The 27,072-nt window shown below is 50.5% G+C and overlaps 1 protein-coding gene and 1 pseudogene across 8 annotated transcripts; both read left to right on the top strand.

Annotated features, from left to right (window-relative positions):
- The first annotated feature begins 417 nt into the window (after positions 1-417).
- LOC124982053 (cytochrome P450 2D14-like) lies at positions 418-11,125 on the top strand. 8 transcript variants are annotated; one of them, XM_047548212.1, is made up of 12 exons: positions 441-557; positions 4,888-5,045; positions 5,652-5,758; positions 5,865-6,111; positions 7,050-7,221; positions 7,439-7,591; positions 7,675-7,835; positions 8,256-8,432; positions 8,606-8,747; positions 8,954-9,141; positions 9,594-9,735; positions 9,895-11,124. In XM_047548212.1, exons 4-12 carry the CDS (start codon positions 5,923-5,925, stop codon positions 10,086-10,088), a joined length of 1,518 nt encoding a protein of 505 aa, XP_047404168.1. In that variant the 5' UTR covers positions 441-557; positions 4,888-5,045; positions 5,652-5,758; positions 5,865-5,922; the 3' UTR covers positions 10,089-11,124. The 8 variants fall into 8 exon arrangements, with proteins under 8 accessions (XP_047404170.1, XP_047404167.1, XP_047404175.1 ...); XM_047548213.1 differs by lacking the exon at positions 4,888-5,045 and adding an exon at positions 864-1,142 and having other exon boundaries at positions 448-557; XM_047548214.1 differs by lacking the exon at positions 4,888-5,045 and having other exon boundaries at positions 418-557; positions 5,652-5,740; positions 9,895-11,125.
- Positions 10,523-20,725, top strand: LOC124982983 (cytochrome P450 2D14-like; annotated as a pseudogene).
- The last annotated feature ends 6,347 nt before the right edge of the window (positions 20,726-27,072 follow it).

Genomic DNA, 27,072 nt, shown 5'->3' with positions numbered 1-27,072 from the left:
TCTCCTATAGGTTTTCTGGTATGCGATGAGTTGCCCGTCTTTACTAGTTTTGAAATTCTCACTGTAATAGCCCCTGTTGGCATAATGCCACTGAGGGTGTCTTGTCCTACAAAAAACCACAGGAACACCAGGGCACATAGGGGAACTAAAAGTCCTTCCGGCCTCTGTGGGGAGAGGTGGTCACCAAATCCTGGAGGCATCTGGGTGCACTGATTAGACTACAAGTCCCAGGGGCCTGTAGCCACATCGTGGACTATAAATTCCAGAAGCCTCTGGGCACGCAGGCGACCTTGCAAGTCCCAGAGACCGCAGGGTCGCGGGTGAACTACAAGTCCCCGAGTTCTCTGGGCGCACGGACAGACTACAAGTCCCAGAGGCCTCTGGGCGCACGGGCGGACTACAAGTCCCAGAGGTCTCTGGGCGCACGGATGGGCTCTGGGAGGATCGCAAGCGCCTCAGGACTGTGCGCAGGTGGAAGTTTTCGCGAAGTTTTGAGCCTCTCGGGCGGCTCATCATCACCAGGCACGACCCGTCTCCGTCCTGCCAGCTCTCTCCAGGTACCGGGGAGCCGCTCCCGGGGTCCGGCGAGGGGCGCGGCCGCGCGGCCGTCCGGGTGCTCGCTCCCAGGAGGGCGGCACCGGGCGCTGCCCCTGCTCGGGCTCCGCGCCTCGCCCGCAGCGGCCCCGGTGTCCGCGTCCTGCGCGCGGCCCAGCTGGCTAGGGGCGCCGGTGGGAGCGGGAGGCGGCGGCCAGGTCCCCTGTATCCCGCTGTGGCTGTCACCTGTTTGCTGCCCGGGCCGGGGGCACCCGCGTTGGCACCCGGAGAGCGGAAGGCGGAGTACAATGGCCCCGCTGGTTTCCCAGGTTCAGAGTCCTTTCCGCCCCCGCCCTGGGACCCCTTGCGGGTCTCCGCCTGGACCTCCGCCCAGTGCGCGCGCCTCAGCTCCTCGGCTCAGGCCTGTGTGGAATGTCCCCAGCCCGGGCGCGCGGCTCTGCAGCCCTTGGTCTCCGCCGCTGCCTGTGTCGTTTCTCCTCCGCGCGCCCCGAGGACCACATGCTAGTCTCCCCAGAATACAAGCTTTATTAGGACAGAAGTTCCCCCGCGTCGGCTCCTGGGAGCGCGCCTGACACAGCAGCGGCCTGGTATGTTTTGGTTGAATTAGTTCCTGGGCTGTGTCTGCAGTGAATAAAACTTTCTGCGGCTTTGTGTTTTCAGTGTTTGAATGCTGCGTGTCCGAGGGGCTTTGCGTTTATGCTGCTTTGACTTCACTGAGCTGCTTGCGTGTATTCATGTTTTGGGTCAGATTTATGAACATTTGGGACATTTTTTCTTAATAACCTTATTTCCTGTTCTCTCTTTCTCTGAGTCCACTATGGTGAGGTCTTACCTTGAAATTCATTAATCTGTTCTTCCTCCTGTCCAGGTGATGTTTGTTATGGATTCAGTGGTTGTGTATGGCCTCCCCCCAAATTCATCTGTTGATGGATATATGGAGACAGCGCCTTTGCAGAGATAATTAATGTTAAAGACAAAAAGGATGGGCGCTGATCCAATAGGATTACCATCTGAGCCACCAGAGATGGATACTGGCACCCCACCCTGCATTCTTTGCCTTAAGGCAACACTAGAACTAGGCGGCTGACTGTAAGCCAGGAAGAGAGAGATCTTATCAAAAACTGCCCTTGCTGAAGCTTGATCTGGGACTTTTAGCCTCTGGAATTGTGACAAAGTACATTTATGTTATTTAAACCACCCAGCTAGTCTATGGTGTTTTGATGTGGGCAGCCTGGGCAGACACACACTGCAGTTGAACCCATCAAGTTGGTTTTTCGTTTCTTTTATTGTACTTTTCAGGTACATAATTTTTTTATTTTATTTTTTAATTGTAGATGGACACCATACCTTTATTTTTATGTGGTGCTGAGGATGGAACCCAGTGCCTCACATGTTCTAGGCAACTGCTCCACCACTGGACCACCACTGGGCCACCACCCCAGCCCTCAGCTCCATAATTTCTGTTTCGTTCTTTACATTTTTTCCTTGTTGGCATTCTCCGTTTGCTTCTGCATTTCCCCCCATTTTCCTTTAGTCCTCTGTCTCTGGTTTCCTTTAACACTTAACATTCTTGTCAAAAATTCCAGTGTCCAGGCTTCTTCAGGGATGATTTCTGTCACGTTGTTTTCCCTATGAACAGGCCATACTTCCCTGTTTCATTGTATGTTTTGTGATTTTTTTTTTTTTTTTTTGACATTCTGAGTGTTTTACTATGACAACTCTGGAAATAGAATTCTTATATTCCTCAGGAATTACAGATTTTTATATGTCAAGACTGGAGCTGTCCATTTTTCTCTCCTGGTGCTGAGCATCATACCCAGGGCCTCAAGCAAGTGCTTCCACTGAGAACATTCCCACACCTCATTTATGACTTTCTGAAAGCTACTTTTGCAAAGGTGTATATTCCTCGCTGAATGAGGTGGCTGAATTTTCTGTTCCACTGTCCCTGAGTTCAGTGAGTGAACTGTAGATGATTTTCTTTTGAGATTTATATCTTTTTTTTTTTTTTTTTTGCGGTACTGGGGATTGAACCCAGGGCCTTTGTGCTTGCGAGGCAAGAACTCTACAACTGAGCTATCTCCCCAGCCCGAGATTTATATCTTAATGATAGGAAAATAAAGCATTTCCTTTGTAAGCTATAATTTGGGATAAGTAAGACAATATAAAGAAGCAGTTGTTGATTTTACAGTGACATGAAGGAAACCCTTGGCCCTATTTCCTTCAACAATGATTTTCTTATTTAAAAAAGCAAAACAAAACCCCACACAATTTCTTCGTGTTGCATACGTGAAAAAATTCCAAAAAGAATTATTTCTCAAAACTCCAAGTTCTCTCCCTTCTGTTGACAGCCTCCGTTCTCCAGGAGCTGTAGCTTCTGAGCAGGACCCTGAGTGTCCAGAGAGTATCTGCAGGAGGAAGAGAGACCTCCACTTAGGAAGCCGAACTGCCCGGCAGCCTCCAGCTTCATTTGCTGTGCCGCCTTTTTTTTTTTTTTTAAATTGTATCAGAGATTCAACTCGGGCATGCACCACCAAGCCACGTCCCCAACCTATTTTGTATTTTATTTGAAGACAGGGTCTCACTGAGCTGCTTAGCACCTCACTTTTGCGGAGGCTGACTTTGAACTCGAGATCCTCAGCCTCCCGAGCCGCTGGGATTACAGCGTGCTCCACCTCGACTGGCTGTGCAACCCGTTTACTGCTCAGATTTTCCTAGCAGACACTTGCTGGAGGTGTGTGTCACTCTCCATTTTTCAAGTTCAAATTCATCAATGCTTCATGAAAACTTACAGGTCCATCTCAAAGCAGGGCCAAGTGCTCTTCTGTCCACATCCTCACTGAGACTGGCAGTGCCAGGCATGTACTTGATATGAGCTGAGGAAGGGCAACAGGACCATCTGTCAGCCCCTTCCTCCACTGCGGTTGATGCCTAGGCAAGACCAGTGCAGGAACACCATCCAGCTCCCTGGCCTTTCAACTGCCGAGGCCAGCTAGACACACCTTGCCGCCAAGATTTCCTTAAATGTCTGGCTCCTAAGAGGGAAAAAGAGCTACTACTATCTCTGAACCTCCTGATTGGTGCTTGTGGGAAAAGAAACCACTATAGCCTGGAGCGCCCAAGCCAAGGTCAGTGGGACCTTCAGGGATCTGCGGCACCTGCAGGAGCACAACCTCACATTTGTGGGGGGCAAGATCTTCACCCACCCTGGCACCAGCTCCATGGTCCAGGAACTCGGGCCATTCTCTCCACAAGCACAGGGGATTGCATGTGGTTTGCACAGACTCTTCTCTTAGCATAGAGCCACAGCCTCTGCCGTTACCAGAACTCCCTTGGTTGCCGTCATGACCCATCAGGAGGCAACTTCTGACATAGGGATTCTGATCCTTTTTCCAGTTTTTTTGGTTACATCAGTGGAGGGACTCATCCCCAGAGTTCCCCGCCCCCCAATCCCATCCTGGTTTTTTTTTTTTTCAGTGCTGGGGATTTGAGCACGGCAAGCACTCTACCACTCTACCAACTGAGCTATCTCCCCAGCCCCCCCATCCTGTTTGATGTCACTTCTCTTTGGGTTTTTTAATTTATTTTTTAGTTGTAGATGGACATAATGCCTTTATTTTATTTATTCATTCTTATATGGTGCTGAGGATCGAACCCAGTGCCTCAGACATGCCAGGCAAGCACTCTATTGCTGAGCCACAATCCCAGCCCCCCTTTGGAGGTTTTAGACTACTAATTCTGTCTACTCACTTGTTACATCTACAGTTTGTTGTCAGATAGTAATTCCATGTATTCTTCTGTATTAATTCATACTCTGCTACTGTAGCAAAAAACATACTGGGAAATTTATAAACAATAGAAGTTTGTTCCATTCATGGTTCTGCAAGATGGGAAGTTCAAGAGCAAGGGAGCTGCATCTGGTGAGGGCCTTCATGGTGAGCCTGATGTAGCAAAAGGGCAAGTGAGCACATGAGAGAGTGGGCCGTACTTGACATCATGACCAACCCAGTCATGTGAAAACCAGCCCACTCCTGCCATAATGGTAATCTGAGCATGACAGTCCTTGTGATCTGTCACCCCTGAAAGGCCCCCTTCTTAATACTGTTACACCAGCAATTAAATTTCAATGCAGGTTTTAAAGGATCATTCAAACCATAGCATATGTGTTAGTCCATTTTTTTTTTTTTTTTTTTGGTTGTTTCTGTGAAATACTAGAGACAGGCTACTTAATAAAGAAAAGAGTTTTATTCACTTACTGTTCTAAAGTTTGGGGGGATGGTGCCACCGTCAGCTTGGCTCCTGTGAGAAACAGGGTGGAAGTCCTCACAATTGCAGGATCCTGTGCAGGAGCAAGAGATGACATCACTATCTCGGAAGCAGTAAGCCTATTAAAGAGCCCACAGGACAGAGACCTGGAGAGATACCATACAGGGTTCCAGTTATCCTCTTTCATTGGACAGTGCCTGATTCCCCCAAGACAGCATGTGACACAGGTAGAGAGTATTGCCAGTCATTGGGGCTCACCTGACTCCTGATGTCTAGGGACCTTACTAGGGTTTGGTCTTGCAGGCATGGAGCACCAGCATGGCTGACATGAGTTACCCAACCTCCAGCCTGCTAGAGGTCAGATCTAGCCAGAGCCAAGGTCCCCACAGTGTGTCCCACCGTTAGCATAAACTCTTTGGCATGAACTAAGGCCCAGATACAAAGACAGTTACATGATGCAGAATGCTCCCAGTGCAGACAGGACAGCCCCCCAGGAGCTGCTGAAGGTTCCAGAATTTAAATACTCCAGAGCTGCTCAGGGGCTCACTTGCCCTTAATGCCCACAAATCAGGCCTGACTGAGCCTGCCCACACTAGAGGCCAGCTACTCAGCCAGGACCATCACATCTCTGACCAGACTTTACACATAACACCACAAAAGGTGGAGAAATCAGGGAGGAAAGAAGAGATGTGCCAGGATTAACATGACGGCTCAGTCATCAGGTGCCTTAAGTTTCCCTGGGAAGGCCTGAGAGGAGCCCAGGAGGCAGTCATCTCCCTGCACCTCTCTGTCCCTAGAGGGCATGATTGGCCTCCTTCCCTGGCTCTTGACAGATGCTGGTATCCAGGACCATGTGTACGGAGAAGGTTCCTCTCAGGCCAGGCTGGGACTAGAGGAAGATCCCTGTGGGTTCCTACCCAAGGTGCAATCTTTAGAGCAGGTTGGCTCCTGGCAGAGGGCAAAGGGCAGCCTCAGCTCCTTCATAAGGGGAGGCCCTAGGAAGTCACGTGCCCAGGCTGTAACAAGTCTGTCCTGCCTGGTCCCAGGTGCCTAGAGTGGCCAGGAGAGACGGTGCCAGAGGAGCTCAGTGGACAGCAGGCAGCCATGGGGCTGCTCACCGGGGATGCACTGTGGACCCTGGGTGTGGCCATGGCCATCTTCCTGCTCCTGGTGGACCTGATGCACCGGCGCCAACGCTGGGCTGCTCGCTACCCACCAGGCCCCATGCCACTGCCTGGGCTGGGCAACCTGCTGCAGATTGACTTCCAGAACATGACAAACTCCTTCCAAAAGGTACAGGAACCGGGGTGGAGACGCACACCTGTGATCCCAGCAACTCAGGAAGCTGAGGCAGGAGGGCCGCAAGTTCAAGGCTAGACTCAGCAACTTAGGGACACCTTACTCTAATAAAAAGATAAAAAGCGCTGGGGATGTCACTCAGTGGTTAAGTGCCCCCGGGTGTAATCCCCAGTGCCATCCCCACCCTGCCAAGGTAAAATAGTTGATGCTGGATCACAGAGGAGGGTTCCCAGAACCAACAGAGACTGGTTCTGAAGAACCAGTTGAGATGGGTGGGTGGAGCCACAGGCTGGACACGGAGCTGGGCCTGAAAGGGGGCAGGTTTGAGAGGCTTCCTGGGAGAGGGCACTGCAGGGCCCGAGGACAGATGGAACTTTCCAAGGGCAGATGTGCCAGAGGACAAAGGCCAGGGGGGACGGGACTTGGCAGTGGGTTTGGGCTCCAGTTGAACAGGGTATAAGTCACGTAGGCCCCAGTCCCTTGAGATTCCTTCAGAGGGAAAGGTCTTGGGGATGAGGGAAGCGCCAGGGTCCTGAGCAGCAAGTGAGTCAGGAACTGGGGGTGGAGAGAGGTTGTCAGAGAGCACGTCACGTTTTCTGCTGCTGTGGGGCTTGTGCCTCCCTGCTCACCTCCGTGACCCTTGTCCTGCTGTGTAAAGTGGGGCGCTAGTGGGCCCCATTGGCAGTTTCCTGACTGTCAAGGTCATAGCTGCCAGGTGCAGAAAGTTGGGTCCAAAATGAGTTCCTGCACCTTAAAGGGTGTGACCTCCCAGCCCCGTGTTACCAGATGTCAACACCAGGTCGCTTCCTGGTGTTGTCCTGCTGTGCGGTTGCCCTGGTCTTCCGGGTCTTCCGGGTCTTTCGTGGTGAGGCTGAGGTCTGCAGCCCCACAGGGATTTCAGCTGGACAAATACATGGCCCTTTCTGCTGCAGCTGCGGTTCCGCTTTGGCGACGTGTTCAGCCTGCAGCTGGCCTGGAAGCCTGCCATAGTGCTCAACGGGCTGGCAGCTGTGCGGGAGGCGCTGGTGAACCACAGCGAGGACACCTCGGACCGCCCGTGGATGCCAATCTATGAGCACCTGGGCTTGGGACCGCATTCTCAAGGCAAATGAGCTCAGGGGTAGAAATCCCAGACTGGGGATTGGCACGGGCAGCTGATACCTGGAAAGAGGGATCAGTGACCTCAGGAGCTGTAGGGGGCCTGGGTACAGAGCAAAGCCAGAGCCGCATGTGGCCAGAGTTGTTGAATGGAAGAGGGATCCTGTAGCAGCAGAGGAGGAGAGATGGGCATAGTCAGTCTCAGTGTGCCAACCATTCCTAGGGGTGATCATGGCAACCTATGGTCCTGCCTGGCGTGAGCAGCGGCGCTTCTCCGTGTCCACCATGCGCAACTTTGGCCTGGGCAAGAAGTCCCTGGAGCGGTGGGTGACCGAGGAGGCCAGCTGCCTCTGTACAGCCTTTGACAACGAAGCCGGTGGGTGACGGGCTCAGGGGCACAGCAGGAGAGGAGATGGGCTGGACTGGCAGGCAGGGCCTGATGGACATGCCCCCTCCCAGGACACCCCTTTAGCCCCAGAACCCTCCTGAACAAGGCAGTGTGCAACGTGATCTCCTCCCTCATCTATGCCCACCGCTTCGAGTATGATGACCAGCGCTTGACCAAGATACTGGACCTTCTGGAGGACCTGCTAAAGGAGGAATCCGGCTTGGTGCCTATGGTGCGGGGGTCAGGGAACTCTCCAGGGCCACTTCTGTGCAACTAAGACTCAGGAGGGTTAGCATGCAGAAGCGATGGGAGGGCATTCTGGAGAGGCCACCGTAGGAGGGACGGCCCGCAGGTGAGCAGATCTCAAACAGTAGCAGGACAGCTGGGCCGGGGTCAGAGGGCTCCAGCAGAGGAAAGGGAGCCCGTGCCCCTGTCCAGCTGGAACCACACAAGCCCGAGGTTCCCATGGTAGCCTCTTCCTTCTGGCAGCCCAGGGCCAGCAGAGAGTCTGGAGCCTGGCTCTGGGGACGGAGCTGGTCCCTGGGAGGGACAGGCAGGCCGGGGTCCACCCTGGAGGAGGCTGGGAGCTGAGACTGGTCCAGGCCAAGGAGGAGCACAGGAAGGATGCAGGGGCCCTCTGTGGCTGTCACAGGTGCTGAATGTGGTCCCAGTGCTCCTGCGCATCCCAGGGCTGCCTGGCAGGGTCTTCCCTGCACAGAAGGCCTTCATGGCCCTGTTGGACGAGCTGTTGACAGAGCACAGGATGACCCGAGACCCAGCCCAGCCACCCCGAGACCTGACTGACGCCTTCCTGGCTGAGGTGGAGAAGGTGAGTGGGGCTGCCTGAGACGGACTGGGGATGTGGGCCGAGGGTCCTGTGAGGCCCGAGAGCAGGCGGTACGGAGCCCGGTGACCCGGCACCTGGGGCGGTGGGGGTAGAACGGGAGGTTATTTGGTGACTCTTCCTTGTCCCCCTGAGCCCACCTTCTGCCTCTGGCACAGGCCAAGGGGAACCCTGAGAGCAGCTTCAATGATGAGAACCTGCGCATAGTGGTGGCTGACCTGTTCACGGCAGGGATGGTGACCACCTCGACCACGCTGGCCTGGGCCCTCCTGCTCATGATCCTGCACCCGGATGTGCAGCGTGAGCTGGGACGGGGAGGGAGAGCTGAGAGACTAAAGGTGCCCTCCTTTTGACCGGGACACCTGTGTCTCCAAGCACAGGCTGGCCCAGGCCCTGTAAGGGCGATACCCTTCTCACCTGGACACAGCCCTTCCCACAGGGGTAGGAGAGGGTCAGGGAGCAGCCCCCTGGCTTCTGACACTCTGTGGGGACGCTTGTCTGTCCAGGCCGCGTCCAACAGGAGATTGATGAGGTGATAGGGCAGGTGCGGCCGCCAGAGATGGGGGACCAGGCCCGCATGCCCTTCACCATGGCCGTGATTCACGAGGTGCAGCGTTTTGGGGACATCGTCCCACTGGGTGTGCCCCACTTGACAACCCGGGACATCGAATTGCAGGGCTTCTTCATCCCCAAGGTAGGCCCGGGACCCTCCACCCAAGCTCAGTGCCACCAGTAAGTTAGTGGCCCCGGCATGGCCACTGCCGGGGGAGGAGGACTGGCATCTAGCTCACTAATTCACAATCCCACTGGCGCTGCCTGTCCCAGCCTGAGCGGGTCTGGGAAGCAGAGGAGCAGCCAGGCCAGCCAGTAGGACAGAGCCTCAGGGTGTTGGGGAAGCGGGTTAAAACCTGCCTCAGCTTGTTGTGGCAACTGCAGCACACAGGGACAGGATTAGTGTGGGTGTTTGTAGGACCCTTGTCACCAGGCCCTGCCATCATATCAGCCAGGATGCTGAGGTTCTTCTGGGGCTGAGGATTCCTTCCAAGGGTTCAGGTGTGGACCGGGGGGAGTCTGCCCAGGCTGGTTCAGTGGAAGGGTCCCGACGTCCCCATCCCAGTGCCTGCTCACGCCAGGCATCTCCTCCAGGGGACGACGCTCGTCACCAACCTGTCATCTGTGCTGAAGGATGAGACCGTCTGGGAGAGGCCCCTCCGCTTCCACCCTGGACACTTCCTGGATGCCCAGGGCTGCTTTGTGAAGCGGGAGGCCTTCATGCCTTTCTCAGCAGGTGCCTTGGGGGCCCTCCCTGACTCCCGCTGGAAGCCTTGTGGGGGCGGAGGCCAGGGAGAGGCCTACTGAGCTGCACCCACCCACAGGCCGCCGCGCGTGCCTCGGGGAGCCCCTGGCCCGCATGGAGCTCTTCCTCTTCTTCACCTGCCTCCTGCAGCGCTTCACCTTCTCGGTGCCCGCTGGACAGCCCCGGCCCAGCGACCATGGAGTGTTTGGTGCCATGGTGACCCCACCCCCCTACCAACTGTGTGCTGTGCCCCGCTAGAGGAGGCGGCAGACCCCCACCCTGCCCCCAGACGGGCTCTGACGTTCAATAAAGCAGTGTTGTCCTGCCTCGCCCCTTGTTTCTGACTCGGCCCGGCTGTGGGGTCCTCAGCCCCGTGTCTGAGGCCAGCCCTCGCCCCTGCCCCATCCTTCTGACTGGACTCCTGGAATGCGCTGGAGAAACGGGCGTCCTGTGCTCAGCAGGTGGCATTTTGCCCCATGACACCCACAGAGACCCTTCGCCGGCTGCTGGGTTGATGGCCAACTGAAGAGGAAGTCTGGACTCTGAGGGTCTCAGGTGGGGGACAAGCGGACAGGTTTCCACTAAGAATCGGCTAAGAATCAACGCCGTGTCAGGCTGGCTGCCAGGTGGCGGGACTCGGAGCAGGTGCTGCTCCCCAGGAAGTTTGACGGAGCCTCCGTGTCCAGGGGTGTTTTCTTGGGGTTGGTCTGTTAGGGGTGGAGCTGCCACATGGCCAGCTGCAGGGACTCAGTCCCTGTCCTCTTGTGGGTCAGACGAGATGGCCCAGCACCCTACCCAGATCCCGTCCCTGGTGCGAAGTACCCTGGAGAGACACAGGCGCTTGCCAGGAAGGACGTGCCGAGGTTTCGGGAAGGCCTTCCTTGCAGCCCCTCCCGAGTCAGTCATTCGTTGTAGTGTGGGATGGAATCCCCAGGCCTGCTGAGTAACTCTGTCCTGCAAGGGCCACTTGGCTCCTACTGCAGAAGGATCACATCTGTGTGAGCACCTGTGTTGGTTTTTATTGTGGTAAGCCTACACCAAAATGTACTCTCGAACCACTTTCAAGTGTGCAGCTAGGTTCTATGAAGAATATTAACAATGTGCAGTCATCACACTGTCTGTCTGCCCAACTCTGCCCTGCAAACCTGAAACTGTATCCTGTAGCTTCCCCTGCACCCCTCCCCTCAGTGTCCGCAGTCTTCTTAGTTTCTGTGAATGTGACTGGCATGGATACATCTTTGGAGTGGACTCATGCACTCTTTGTTTTTTTTTTTTTACTTATGTTCTTAGGATTCATTCATGTTGTCACAGGTATCAGTACTTAATTTTTAAGGCAGAATGATATTCTGTCATATGAATATGCCATAGCCCTCCCTTGTCTGTGGTGCCTTTTTTTGGGTTTCAGGTACCAGTGGTCAGCCAGTTCAGCAATTCATTAAATGGAAAATTCCAGAAAAAAACATTCATTCATTTAAAATGGTGTGCCATTCTGAGTAGCTTGGTGACCTCTCACGTCCTTGTCATGTCCGGTGCTGACATCCTTCACCTCAGTTCAGCTCCTCACCTGGGTGTTGCAGCATCTCACTTCATCACCAGGGAAGAAAGCTGGGTGAGAGAGGAGGAGACCCGGTGCCCAGGGCCTCACTGCAGTGCCTGGCCTCGTGGCTCACTCGTCGGTCCTGTATAGTTCCCTCTGTGCCCAGCCCTCCTCGTAGGCATGCGTGCACAGGGGATGGCAGCACAGCATGCAGTGTGGCTCTGTGCAGCTGTGTGCAGCTGCGGGCATTCACTGGGGCCTTGGGATGGGTCTCTGGATAAGGGGCGCCCGTCCCATGCCTTCCTGACCCACACACCTGCCAGTGGACACTGGCCTGCACCTGCAGCTGTGGCTGTGGGTGCAGAGCGATGTCTTGAACCCCCTCCTCTGCTCCTGTGGGTATAGACTCAGAAGTCTACATCCTGGCCCCTATGGCACGTCTCTTCATTTTTGAGGCACCACCATGTTGTTTCCCACGGTGGCTCTACCATTTGAGGTTCCCACCTAGAGCGCATGTGCCTCCCACCCTGCCCATGCTGGCACCCCTCATTTTCTGTGATTGATTCCTTCCTCCCTCCCTTTCTGCCTTTCTTCCTCCTTTGCTGTACTGGGGGTTGAACCCAGGGTCTGTGCCCTCTAGGCAAGAGCCCAGCCATTTTTATGTTACTGAGACAGGGTCTTGCTAAAGGCTTGCTGAGGCTGGCCTTGAACTTGTGATCTTCCCGCCTCAGCCTCCCACGTATCTGGGATGACCGGCGTGTCCCTGCACCAGCTGGTGCTTGTCCTCTGGTAGGAGGCATCCTGGTGGGTGCGAAGGGGTGGTCTGTTCACGTGCATGGGGCCTTAATCTCATCAGAGGCGCGTCTTGCCATGATTGTCTCCCACTCTGTGTGGCCTTTTTCCCTCTGTGCAGAGCATGCACAGCAGTGTTTAGTTTTCGTGGAGTCCAGTTTGTCCACTAATTCTTTGTTCCCGTGCTTCTGGCGACCTGCCAAGCTGCAAGTGCCCAGGTCGTTGCCCTGTGATTTCTTCTCAGAGTTTCATAGTTTGAGCTCATGGGTTCAGTTCAGGGCTTTGATCCATTCCGGTTTTTTTGCATATGTGCCGGCCAAGGGTTGGCTTCATTCCTGTGCGTGTGGACATGCAGGTTCCCCGGCACCCTGTCTGGAAAGGGCTGTGCTTTCCCTGTGGAATGGCGTCGGCACCCTGTTGGAAATAGTTTGACCACATACCGTCAAATGGTCAATGTCGGGGACACTTTCTGAGGACTGCGTTGCTCTGCGATTTCCTTGTTTGCAGAACCAAGAGGGTGCAGCCCCTCCACACCTCGGCTGACTGGTAGGGCCTCCTCCCAGGCTGCCCCTGTGCAGGGGCTACTGTGAGGAACAGCGTGGGCTGGTACTCAATGTTGAGTTCAACGCCACCAGGTGATAGGGAATTTCAACTCCATTTTCACCGTTGGGCACCACCCAAGTTAATGTGGCCCATTTTTTTATGAAAGATCATTACCAGGCTTTATTTCTAGACCTTATGTCCATTGGTGTTCTTGCCCTTATTTAGTTCAATACAACACTGCTCTGCTTACTGTATATATCGTCCCCCAAAACGACTTGATACACAAGTTTTCAACTTTATGATTCAACAGGAGTGATACCCAGTTAGTAGGAACTGTCCCTGAAATTTTGAATTTTGATCTTTTCTTAAGCTAGCGATATGTGTTGAGATGTTCTCTTCTTAATCTGGGTGGCTACAGTGAGAAGCACTGTAGGTCAGGCGTGCGGTCCCCAGGGATGCAGCTGAAACTGCAGTGCATCATGTTCCTATGATGTCTGGAAGGGAAGGGGCAGAAAATGCTTTATTATTATTATCTTTGGGGTGCTGGGTGTTGTTAATGCTAGGAAGTCCCTCTACCCTGAGCTACGTCCCACCCCTTTTTATCTTTATATTGAGAGAGGGACTTACTGGGTGGCCAGGCTGGCCTTGATCTTGAGATCCTCGCCTTAGACTCCTGAGTGACTGAGATTGCAGGCAGGGGTTCCTGACAGTAAATGTATTTTCAAGCTTCAAAGTATGTGGCCCTGTGTAAATCAAGGAACATCTGTACCAACTTTCGAAATCTTGTTTCTTTTCAAGATTAATTTGGTATTTGGGATCCCTTGACATTCCATATGAATTTTAGAATTTGTGTTTTATTTCTGCAAAAAATGTTGGGATATCAGTAGAACTGGCATTGAATGATTGATTGATTTGGTTGGCCGCACATGTTAACAGAATCATCCTCCAATCTATTAACAATCAAGGGTGTCTTTCCATTTACTCATGTTTTCTGAAATTACTTTTTTCTTAAATCTATTTATGTCTTTAACTTTGCGAGGATTGTTTTGTAATTTTCATTGTACCATCTTCATTTTCTTGGATTAGTTATCTTTTAGATTTTATTCCTTTTGATCCATTTTAAGTAGAACTGCTTTTTTTTTTTTTTTTTTGGGTGCTGGGGATCGAACCCAGGGCCTTGTGCTTGCAAGGCAAGCACTCTACCGACTGAGCTATCTCCCCAGCCCCTAGAACTGCTTTTGTCATTTCATTTTCAGATTATTCATTGTTAGTGCATAAAAATGCAGCTGATTCTTGCTTTTATCCAACTACTTTGCTGAATCATTTTTTCTCCTAGTTTTTTTTTTTTTGTTGTTGTTGTTGTTGTTTAATCCCCCTTTGGTACCAGGGACTGAACCCAGGGGTGCTTAACCACTGAGCCACATCCCCAGCCCTTTTTCAGAATGCCGAGTAACTGAGATTACAGGTGTACACCACTGTGTCTGGCTTGTTGAGTGTTTTTATCATGAACTTTTGTGGAATCTTGTCAAATATTTTTCTTTCAACCTGTTCACGTGTGTTGACAGTGACCTATTGTCGCATGTGGGACCATCTTGGCATTCCAGGAATAAATCCCACTTTGTTGTCGTATATACTTTTTGTGCTGCATCATTAAAATCAGTTTGCTAGGGAGATGGGAATGTGATTCGGTGGCAGACTGCTTGCCTAGCATGTGCGGAGCCCTGGCTTCAGTCCCCAGTACTGCAACAAAGGAACAAATTAATTTACTAGGGTGCTGAGGATGGAACCCATGTGTGGTGCTTGCTGGGCAAGTGTCTGCATGAGCTACAGCCTCTGCTCACTGGTATTTTATTGGAGCTTTTTGAATCAGTGTTCCTAAGGGTAGTGATCAGCAGTTTTCTTGTAGCATTTTTGGGTGACATTGGAATCATAGCAATGTGTATATATATATTACTATTTTCTTATTGTTTTCCTTTTTAAAAATATATATATATTATATATATATATATATATATGTATCTATAGTTGTCAATGGACCATTTTCTTTTTTTTAATTTATTTATGTGCGATGCTGAGAATCGAACCCAGAGCCTCACACATGTGAGGCAAGTGCTCCACCACTGAGCCACGGTTCTAGCCCCCTGTGTTTTCCTTTTGAAGAGTCACTTGTCTTTAATTACTTTTAAAATTCTCACTACAGTTCTCCCTGTTGGTAGAGTGCTGTGGAGGGCGCCTTGTCCCACTGTAATATCCAGGAGGCTCTGGGCACACAGGATGACTACACAGGTGCCTTCTCAGGGCAGGGTGGCCATCAAATCCCAGAGACTTAGGGACTAATAGGTCCCAGGGGCCTGTGGAAGCACAAGTGGACTGCAAGTCCCAGAGGCCTCTGGGCGCACGGGCGGACTACAAGTCCCAGAGGCCTCTGGGCGCGGTGGCGGGCTCCGGGAGGACCACAAGCGCCTAAGTTATCTGTGCAGGCGGAGGTTTCCGTGCACCTTCCAGCCGCTCGGGGCGGCTCCTCACAGCCAGGCAGGACCGGTCTCCACGCTGCTGGCTCTGGCCACCAGTTTTCTCCAGGTACCGGGGAGCTGCTCCCGGGTGGCGCAGCGGGCCTGCCTCCCCTAGACGCTACAAGGCACGGAGCGGCGGTCCCGGGGCGCTCAGTATCGGGGTTGCAGGCTGCGACGGGCGGCCGGCCCGGTGCTCCTGCCCCTACGGGCTCTGCTGTCGGCAGTCGGCGGTGGCACCGGGCACTCCCCCTGGTCGGGCCTTGAGCTTCGCCCGCAGTGGCCCTGGTGCCCTCCTCCTGCGTGCGGCCCAGCTGGCCAGGGGTGCTGGTGAGGGCGGGAGGCGGTGGCCAGGTCCCCTGTTTGCTGCCTGAGCCGGGGTGGGGTGGGGATGGGGGGACCCGCGTTGGCACCCAGAAAGCGTAAGGCGGAGAATATAACAACGAGATTGCATCAAACCGAGAAGCTTCTGCATAGCCAAGGAAACAACAGGGTGAAGAGCCAACCTACAAAGTGAGAAAGAAAAAAAAAAAATCCTACAACCTACTCATCTGACAAAGGATATCCAGAATAGGAAACAGAAAATCCAATTAAATATAGGTAAATGATATTGTAACCCTCAAAACCAAAAAATATCCAAATGGTTCATTCATTTATGGAACAATGCTCAAAACTCTGTCAGGGACATACAAATCAGTACCATAGTGACATGTGATCTCAACCCAATCAGAATGTCTGTTATCCAAAACACAAAAGATAAATACTGGCAAGGATGTGAAGAAAGGGGAAGGCTCTCACACTATTGGTGGCTACATAAATTTAGCTGTTCTGGAGAACAGTATGGTGGGTCCTCAAAAATCTAAAAGTATGCCTACGATATGGTCCATCCGCATGGTGAAGAGATACCTGCACACTCAGATTTATTACTGCACTTCCACAACAACTACAATACAGAATCAGCCTAGATGACTGTCAATGGGTAGATGATGAAAATGTGGTAAACAATGGAATATTACTCAGCCATAAAAGAATGGCATATAATTAGTGGTTTGTTTTCCTGTATATAGGCCATACTATCCTTTGTTCTTTGCACGATTCATGATTTTTTGTCGGAAATTGGACATTTCAAATACTCTTCTGTGACACTTGTGTAAATCAGGTTATTTTCCTTCTGCAGTTTGTTACTGTTGCATGTTATAGTTGCTTCTTTGCTTAGTGACTTTTTTCTAAACTAATTTTGTAAACCTCTGTCCTCGAAATGCATGACCAACGAAGTCTTTACTCAGATCAATGTTCATCTAATGACTGGTCAGAGATTTACTTAATTCTTGGAACCAGTCAGTTGGACAGTCTTTTGGACAATCAGTGTATTTAACTTAATTCTTGGATTCATAGTGGTAATTTGAATTTACCATAATGGAATTCTCCATTGACTACCTTCTGCCTTCAGGGCATCTGCTGAGAGACCTGCTCTGCTTCACAGCTCTGGCATCTTAGGCCTGGCAGGGCATGAATTATGTACCCCCATCCCTTCTATGTCCGAGGGAAAGGTCTTGGGGGCCGGGGTCCTGAGCAGCATGTCAGTCAAGAACTCGAGGTTGAGAGCACCATGGTAACCACTTCAGGTCTTTGGCAGCTGTGGGGCTTGCACCTCGCTGCTCATCTCTGTGAACCTGTCTGTAAAGTGGGACACTAATGGTTCCCATTGACCATTTCCTGACTCCAGCAAGATCATAGCTGGGTGGTTGGATCCAGCATGAGTTACTCCACCAAAATCAAGAGACTAGATCTTGTCCTTGCATAGACATCCTGCTGGCAGCCTCAGGGTCCCTGAGGCTTGCACAGTGGAAATGAACTGGAACATGTGGGGACCCTGACTTGGGGTGTGCACTGACCCTCCTCCTGCTGTGGTGCCCCTGTAGGAATTGTTCAGCCCATAGCCGTCCTGGTCTGTTGGTGGTGCTCGGTGGCCTGTGGCTGTGCACGTGGTGCTGGTGAGCTGGGCTGGGGACATCCTGCCAGACCACTGTCCCATTGAGGAGCACCTTCACTTTGGGCCATGATCTCAAGGCAAAGTGGAAACAGGGACAGAGTCTGGAGACCAAGTGGGCCCATGTAGCACATGGTTGTGGACCAAAGGCAGGGAAGTCCCAGGAGTCAGGGTGAGGGGGCAAGGCCCAGGGCAGGGCTGGAGCCATTTGACTTGGAAGGCGGGATCAGGGTGGCAGTACTGCTCAGTGCAGCCCATGTAAAGGAGGGACTGCAGGAAAGCAGTGTCTTTGGAGACGGACCTATCCACAGGGGCAAGAGCGGAGGGGTTCTGGGGGGAGTACAGGGGTGTGGAGCGGACAGAGAGCCAGCCAGGCCTGTTGTGGGTGGGAACAAGGTTTGGTGGCAGAGCAGAAGCTAGGGCTAGAGCACATTTGACCACGTCCACGTGCCCACTCCTCTCCCAGGGATGATCGTGGTGTCCTAGGGACTCACCTGGTAAGGGCAGCATGTTTCTGTGTCCACCTCATGCAACTTAGGCCCGGCAGGAGTTTCCTGGGGCAGTGGGTGACAAAGGAGGCTTCCTGCCTCTGTGCCACCTTTGCCAGTGGGTGATGGGCTAACAGGCACAATGTGGGGAGGAAGGGCCACCCTGAACCACACTGCTTCCAGCACATCCCTTCACCCCCAGCGCTGCCCGAACACAGCCTGTTCAACAGGACCATCTCCCTCACCCACAGAAGCCGCTTTAAGTGTGGATCTACTGCGGGCGGCACAAAGGAGTTCCAGACAGGGTGAGGTCCCTGCAGCGCGGCCTGCGGTATGCGGGGTGACGGGGTGATGGGGTGAAGGCATTCGTTCTAGGAGCGGCTATGCAGAAGGAAAGGCCTGGAGGCGGGCAGAGCTCACACACAGTCATGGGACAGGCGGGGGACTCCCAGAGTGAGGGACTCTGCCTCCACCCCTGCTGGAGTCCCATAAGCACAGATCCCCACAGTACTATACTCCTTCTGGCAGCCCAGGGTCAGAAGAGAGTGCGGAGTCTGGCATTTAGGAAGGAGCAGGTCGCTGGCAGGAACGGGTAGGTTCTGGGTCCACCCTGGAGGAGGCTGGGACCTGCATCTGGTCCAGGTGAACGTACATGCCGAGTGGGGTCCTATGCTCTTGTTCATTCTGGGGCTGCCCGGCAGGGTCTTCCCCACACAGAAGGCCTTCATGGCCCTGTTGGAGGCTGTTGACAGAGCACAGGATGACCTGGGACCCCGCCCAGCCACCCAAGACCTGACTGATGCCTTCCCGACTGAGGTGGCAAAGGTGAGGGTGGCTGCCAGACACAGGGCCAGGTGATACAGGCTGAGGATCCTGGAAGGTGGGGCCTGTGCATCACCCAGTGATCCAGCACCTGGGCTGATGGGTGCAGAACGGGAGGTTCCTTCCTCGGCGCCCTGAGCCCACTCTGCCTGACACAGGCCAAGGGGAACCCCGAGAGCAGCTTGAGAAATGGTGGCAGGTGCTGCTGATGTATCACTGTGGGGACAGTGACCCTTGGACCATGCCAGTTCTGCTACTTAACACCTGGTACCGACACGCAATGTGAGCTCACAGAGGAGCGCGCAGCTTGTGACGGGGAGACAAGGTGCTGCTTGGCTCCTGTGAGCTGGGCTGGGACAATTGCGGCTCCAAGTGCAGCTTGTCCTGGCTGCTATGAGCGACGGCCTCATGTGGCCCAGCCCTTAGTGCAGGAGTAGGAGAGGGTCAGGGTGCAGCCCCCTGGGTTCTGGAACTGTGAAGATGCTGTGGGTCCAGGCAGAGTATCAGCGAAGTGATGGGGCAGGTGTGGCAAGAGAGATGAGGGACCAGGTTGCGTGCCCTTCACCACCTTGTGGTTCACGGACACAGGTTGAGGAACTTCATCCTGTGAGTTCCCCATGAGACATCCCATGATGTTGGCGTGTAGGGCTTCCTCACCCTGCAGTAGTCCTGGGACCTTCCGCCCAACTCGGTCAGTGGCCCCAGCGTGGACACTGCCAGGTCCACCAGTTCAACGCCACAGGCACCGACTATCCTAGGTCGATTTTGTGTGAGATGAAGAGCAGGACAAGTCGAACCCTGTCCACACAGAGCCCCTTCGACAACAGGCAATGAAGCAGAAGTCGCCCCAGGGTATTGGGAGAGCCACTACAGGCAGGGACAGGTGGCAGTGTGGGCAGCGCCCATGGAGGCCTTCTCACCTGGCCCTTCCGTAGCACAGCAAGAATCTGGAACTGAGGGTTACTTCCAAGGGTCAGGTGTAGGCCAGCTAGTCTGCCCAGGCTGGTTCAGTGGAAGAGTCCTGGTGTCCCAGCCCAGTCCCTGCTCATGCCAGGCATCTCCTCCAGGGGACGATGCTCATCACCAGCCTGTCATTTGGGCTGAAGGAGGAGACCCTCTGGGAGGATCCCTTCCACTTGCACTGTGGACACTTCCTGGATGCCCAGGGCTTCTCTGTAAAGCAGGAGCCTTCATGTCTTTTTCAGCAGGTGCTTGTGGGGGGCCCTCCCTGTCCTTCCCCAGGGCACCTTGGGAGAGCAGAGGCCAGGGAGAGGCCGACTGAGCTGCACCCACCCACAGGCCGCCGCACGTGCCTCGGGGAGCCCCTGGTCCGCATGGAGCTCTTCCTCCTCTTCACCTGCCTCCTGCAGCGCTTCACATTCTCGGTGCCCGCTGGACAGCCCTGACCAGGCGACCATGGTGTCTTTACTTTCCTGCTGACCCCATCTCCCTACCAGTTCTATGCCATGTCCTGCTAGAAAGGGCATCAGCCCCTCACTTACTACCCAGCTGGGGCGGGAGGGCTCTGAACTGGGCCTGGATCAGCACCCAAAGATGTCCAAGGACTATCTACTTCCCTGAGTCTTTGGTATACTTGGGGAGCAACCTGGGATAGAGAACACTAGACGTGCTGAGCAGAGCCCACTCTGAGGCCTCTTTTCCACAGTGACCCCATTGAGTCAGAAGGCCAGCCAGGGCCACCTTAGGCCACCAGAGAGTATGTACTATGGTGACAGCTTTGGGGCAGGAAGCAGCATCCCTGCAGCTTTCAGGACAGTGTGGATGCAGCCAGAGTGGGTTTGAGTAAGCAGCCTTGGGGCCTTGAAATGAGGCAGCTGGGCCTATACAAGCAGGAACTTGAGGATTTATTGGATCCTTCCTCATTCATGGTTCTGCATCTTGGGGGTGTCGATGGTTGGGAACCAGCTAGACCAGAACTTTCTCAGGAGCTGGGGGCCCCAGCTCCCCGGCCTTGCTTCCTTGTTCTCCACCTCTAAAAGGCACAAACAGGTGGGCCCTGTGGGTCCCTTGCTGGGAGAAACCCTCACCCAGGTCAGGTCCCCTCTTGTGCCTGGGGCTCCAGGCCATGATAAAGGGTAGGCGCTCAGCCAGCCCTGGTGAGTGGCCTGGAGGTCCTGCCCCTCCTCGAGTAGGGCAGGGGAGGCTCATTCAGGAAGGTCAAGGTGTCTGGCCACCTGGTTTTTCTCCCTCTCCTCCCCAGGTCAGGAAGGTTGAGGGGGGACAGCCTGTGTCCCTCACTGGTCTCTGCAGCAGGGTTGGGCCAACAGTCTTACCAGATGGACAGGATGCAGCTCCCTGTTGGTACCTTTTCTTTGCCTGGGATGGAAGAAGGGGGACAAAGTAGTGGGATGAGGTTGGGCAGGAGGGTCTGTGTTGTGGGGAGTGGAGCCCGACGCCTGCGCCATCAGAAGTCAGGGAGGCCAGGAGCCAGAGCCACGCCCTGCTCACACCAGCTCGCGCCCTCAGCTCACACAGCTCCATGTTCCACTAGGACGGCAGTGTGGCCCTGCGGCGTTGAAGCCAGCCACTGCCTCCCCGTCCTACAGTGGTCCACAGCTTCTCAGGACCACCCACACTGGGGCTGTTCTAGTTGAGGCCCAGGCCATCATTACCTCTCACTCGGGGTTCCTGCCACCTCCTTCCTCTCCTGGGGACCTCACCTGCCCTTCCTCCTGAGGCAAGATGTCACTCTCCTCCATGAAGGCAGCATCATTCTGTCCTGCCTCTGACCTGGGGGTCATGGTCTGCAGGGAGAGTCAAGAGGGCAGAATATGGGCAACAAGGATCTGAGAACACCTCCTTCCACCTCCTGTTCTCAACTTGAGTGTTAAAGCCCTTTGTTTCTCCTGAGACATCCTTCCCTTTTCAGCTGAGCTTTGATAAGTTGGTAATTTTTCCTGAGGGGTCTGCCATTACCCCTGGGACTCCTCACCATAAGCTAGGGTGTCCCTGAGTCTAATGGGCTCACAGGAAGAGAGCCACATCCCGTCCCTTCCAAGGGAGCCTAACTTACCCCAGAGGCTGGCTTCTTTCCAGTGTTGACTCTACGTCTCTGCAGAAGGAGACAGAAGAGGTGACACACAGCTACCAGTGAATGCCCCGAACCATCCTCTCCCGGTGTAGTCCCCCTTGCTGTGCCTGCAGAGTGCCCCAGGACAGCTACCCCACCCGGGGGAAGAGGCGTCCTCAGCCCTTACCCACCTGAGTGGTCACTGGGTAGCACTTATCCATCCGCCCCCACACTGGCCTCAAGGTCTCCCCTACGGGCTGCATGACAAGGAGAGAGGGAAGGCTGAGGTGGGATCTGTCACCTGTGCAGGCACCTGAAGACTACAGGTCTCCAGTCAGTGATGAATCAGCTGAAAGAGAAATGAGGAGAACTACCCCATTCACAACAGCCTTAAAAGAAATTTAAAAAAAAAAAAATAGTTGGGACTCAACCTAAGAAAAGAGGTGAAAGACCTCTACAATGAAAACTACAGAACACTAAAGAAAGAAATTAAAGAAGACCTTAGAAAACAGAAAGATCTCCCATATTCTTGGCTAGGCAGAATTAATACTATCAAAATGGCCATACTTCCAAAGCACTATATAGATTCAATGCAATTCCTATTAAATCCCAATGTCATTCTTCATAGAAATAGAAAAAGCAGTCATGAAATTCATTTGGAGAAATGAGGTCCAGACTAGCCAAAACAATCCTTGGTGAGGAAAGTGAAGCAGGAGGTATCACAATACCAGAGCTTAAGTTACACTACAAAACTATAGTAACAAAAATGACACAGTGTTGGCACCAAAACAAACAGGAAGACCAGTGGCACAGAATAGAAGGCAGGGACGAACCACATAAATACATACTAGACAAAGGTGCCATAAACATACATTGTAGAAATGATAGCTTCTTCAACAAATGGTGCTGGGAAAACTAGAAATCCACATGTAGCAGAATTAAATTGAAAGCCTATCCCTCACTCTGTGCAAAACTCAAAGTGGATCAGGAGCCAGCATTAGACCAGAGCCTGTGCCTACTAGAAGAAAATGTAGGCCCAAATCTCCATCATGTCAGTTTAGGAACCGTTCCTCAACAAGACTCCTAAAGCACAAGAAGTAAAATCAAGAATCAATAAACGGGATGGCATCAAACTAAAAAACTTCTTCATGGCAAAAGAAACAAGAATGTGAAGAGAGAGCCTACAGAAAGGGAGAAAATCTTTGCCATCTTCACCTCAAATAGAACATTAATCTCCAGGATATAAAAAAAACAAAAAAAAAAAAAAACCCAACAATCCATAAATGGGCAAAGGAACTGAACAGACACTTCACAGAAGAAGAAATATGACTGGTCAACAAATATATGAAAAAATGTTCAACATCTCTAACAATTAGAGAAATGCATCAATGAAATACTATCAGAAAATTTCCCAGACCTGAAGAATGAAATGGAAAATCAAATACAAGAGGCTTACAGAACACCAAATGCACAAAATCACAACAGATCCACACCAAGGCACATTATAATGAAAATACCTAACATTCAAAATAAAGATAGGATTTTGAAGGCTGCGAGAGAAAAGCATCAGATTACATATAGGGGGAGACCAATACGGATAGCAGCCGACTTCTCAACCCAGACTCTAAAAGCTAGAAGGTCCTGGAACGACTTATTTCAAGCTCTGAAAGAACTTGGTTGCCAACCAAGAATCCTATACCCAGCAAAACTAACCTTCAGATTTGAAGATGAAATAAAATCCTTCCATGATATACAAAAGTTAAAAGAATTTACAAACAGGAAGCCTGCACTACAGAATATTCTCAACAAAATATTCCATGAGGAGGAAATGAAAAACAACAATGTAGGTCAGCAAAGGGAGGAACTACCTTAGAGAAAAACCACTCAAAGGAGAAACCAAGCCAACTTAAAAGCCAAAAATAAGCCAAATGACTGGGAATACAAATCATATCTCAGTAATAACCCTGAACGTTAATGGCCTAAACTCATCAATCAAAAGACATAGACTGGCAGAATGGATTAAAAAGAAAGACCCAACAATATGCTGCCTGCAAGAGACTCATCTCATAGAAAAAGACATCCACAGACTAAAGGTGAAAGGATGGGAAAAAACCTACCACACACATGGACTCAGTAAAAAAGTGGGGGTTTCCATCCTTATATCAGATAAAGTGGACTTTAAGCCAAAGTTAGTCAGAAGGGATAAAGAAGGACATTTCCTACTGCTTAAGGGAACCATAAATCAGGAAGACATAACGATAGTAAATATTTATGCCCCAAATAATGGTGCATCCCTGTACATCAAACAAATCCTTCTCAATTTCAGGAATCACATAGACCACAACACAATAATTCTGGGTGACTTTAATGCACCACTGTCACCACTGGATAGCTCTTCCAAACAAAAACCAACCAAAGAAACCATAGAACGCAATAACACAATCAATAACCTAGACTTAATAGACATATATAGAATATTCCATCCATCAATGAGCGGATTCACTTTCTTCTCAGCAGCACATGGAACCTTCTCAAAAATAGACCATATGTTGTGCCACAAAGCAGCCCTTAGGAAATGCAAAAAAATAGAGATACTGCCTTGTGTTCTATCAGATCATAATGGACTGAGAGTAGAAATCAATGACAAAATAAAAAACAAATTACTCCAACACCTGTAGACTAAATAATATGCTATTGAATGAAACATGGATAACAAAAAACATCAGGGAGGAGATAAAAAAATTCTTAGAGGTCAATGAGAATGACAATACAACATATCAAAATCTCTGGGACACTGTGAAAGTGGTACTAAGAGGAAAATCCATTGCATGGAGCGCATTCCAGAAAAGAATGAAAAGTCAACAACTAAATGACCTAACATTACAGCTCAAAGCCCTAGAAAAAGAAGACCAGAATAACAGCAAAAGTAGTAGAAGACAGGAAATAATTAAAATCAGAGCTGAAATCAACACAATTGAAACAAAAGAAACAATTCAAAAAATTGACAAAATTAAAAGTTGGTTCTTTGAGAAAGTAAACAAAATAGACAAACCTTTAGCCACACTAACAAAGAGAAGGAGAGAGAAAACTCAAATTACTAAAATTTGTGATGAAAAAGGAAATATCATGACAGACACCACTGAGATACAACATAATGAGAAGCTATTTTGAAAATCTATATTCCAACAAAATAGAATCTACAAAGACATTGACAAATTTCTAGAGACATATGCTCCTCCCAACCTGAACCAGGAGGACATACACATTTTAAACAGATCAATATCAAGCAATGAAATAGAAGAAGCCATTAAAAGTCTACCATCCAAGAAAAGCCCAGGACCAGACGGATTCTCAGCCGAGTTTTACAAGACCTTAAAAGAAGAACTCATTCCAATACTTCTCAAAGTACTCCAGGAAATAGAAAAGGGTACCCTACCAAACTCATTCTATGAAGCTAATATCACCCTCATACCTAAACCAGGCAAAGACACATCAAGGAAAGAAAATTTTAGACCAAAGATGCAAAGATCCTTAACAAAATATTGGCAAACCGTATCCAAAAGCATATTAAGAAAATCGTGCACCACAATCAAGTGGGGTTCATCCCTGGAATGCAAGGATGGTTTAACATCCGTAAATCAATAAACATAATCCATCATGTCAATAGGCTTAAGGATAAGAATCATATGGTTATTTCCATTGACGCAGAAAAAGTGTTTGACAAAATACAACACCCCTTCATGCTCAAAACACTAGAAAAAATAGGGATAGTAGGAACATACCTGAACACTGTAAAGGCTATTTATGCTAAGCCCATGGCCAACATCATTCTTAATGGAGAAAAACTGAAACCATTCCCTTTAAAAACCAGAACAAGGCAGGGATGTCCTCTTTCACCACTTCTATTCAACATTGTCCTCGGAACTCTAGCCAGAGCAATTAGGCAGACTAAAGAAATTAAAGGGATACGAATAGGAAAAGAGGAACTTAAGCTGTCACAATTTGCTGATGACATGATTCTATATTTAGAGGATCCAAAAAACTCCTCCAGAAAACTTCTAGACCTCATCAATGAATTTTGCAAAATAGCAGGCTATAATATCAAGACGCACAAATCTAAAGCATTTTTATACACAAGCGATGAAACAGCTGAAAGGGAAATGAGGAAAACAACTCCATTTGCAATAGCCTCAAAATAAAATAAAATAAAATAAAATACTTGGGAATCAATCTAACCAAAGAGGTAAAAGATCTCTACAATGAAAACTACAAAACATTGAAGAAAGAAATTGAGGAAGACCTTAGAAGATGGAAAGATCTCCCATGTTCTTGGATAGACAGAATTAATATTGTCAAAATGGCCATACTACCAAAAGTGCTATACAGATTCAATGCAATTCCAATTAAAATCCCAATGATGTACCTTACAGAAATAGAGCAAGCAATCATGAAATTCATCTGGAAGAATAAGAAACCCAGAATAGCTAAAACAATCCTTAGCAGGAAGAATGAAGTAGGGAGTATCGCAATACCAGAACTTCAACTATACCTACAATGCAATAGTAACAAAAACGGCATGGTATTGGCACCAAAATAGACAGGTAGATCAATGGTACAGAATAGAGGACATGGACACAAACCCAAATAAATACGATTTTCTCATACTAGACAAAGGTGCCAAAAATATGCAATGGAGAAAGACAGCCTGTTCAACAAATGGTGCTGGGAAAACTGGAAATCCATATGCAACAGAATGAAACTAAACCCCTATCTCTCACCCTGCACAAAAATCAACTCACAATGGATCAAGGACCTTGAAATCAGACCAGAGACCCTGCATCTTATAGAAGAAAAAGTAGGTCCAAATCTTCAACTGGTTGGCTTAGGATCAGACTTCCTTAACAGGACTCCCATGGCACAAGAAATAAAAGCAAGAATCAACAACTGGGACAGATTCAAACTAAATAGCTTTCTCTCAGCAAAGGAAACTATCAGCAATGTGAAGAGAGAGCCTACAGAGTGGGAGAATATCTTTGCCACTCATACTTCAGATAGAGCACTAATTTCCAGAATATATGAAGAACTCAAAAAATTCTACACCAAGAATACAAATAACCCAATCAACAAATGGGCTAAGGATATGAACAGACACTTCACAGAAGAAGATCTACAAGCAATCAACAAACATATGAAAAAATATTCACCATCTTTAGTAATAAGAGAAATGCAAATCAAAACTACCCTAAGATTCCATCTCACCCCAATTAGAATGGTGATTATCAAGAACACAAGCAGCAATAGGTGTTGGATAGGATGTGGGGAAAAAGGTATATTCATACATTGCTGGTGGGGCTGCAAATTAGTGCAGCCACTCTGGAAAGCAGTGTGGAGATTCCTTAGAAAACTTGGAATGGACCCACCATTTGACCCAGCTATCCCACTCCTTGGCCTATACCCAAAGGACTTAAAATCAGCATACTACAGAGATGTAGCCACATCAATGTTCATAGCTGCTCAATTCACAGTAGTCAGACTGTGGAACCAACCTAGATGTCCTTCAATTGATGAATGGATAAAGAAACTGTGATTGATATATATATATATATATATATATA

This window comes from Sciurus carolinensis, chromosome 4, assembly GCF_902686445.1.
Source record: "Sciurus carolinensis chromosome 4, mSciCar1.2, whole genome shotgun sequence".
NCBI lineage: Eukaryota > Metazoa > Chordata > Mammalia > Rodentia > Sciuridae > Sciurus > Sciurus carolinensis.
The sequence above is the reverse complement of the archived record's forward strand: the minus strand, read 5'-3'. Positions and strand labels throughout refer to the sequence as shown.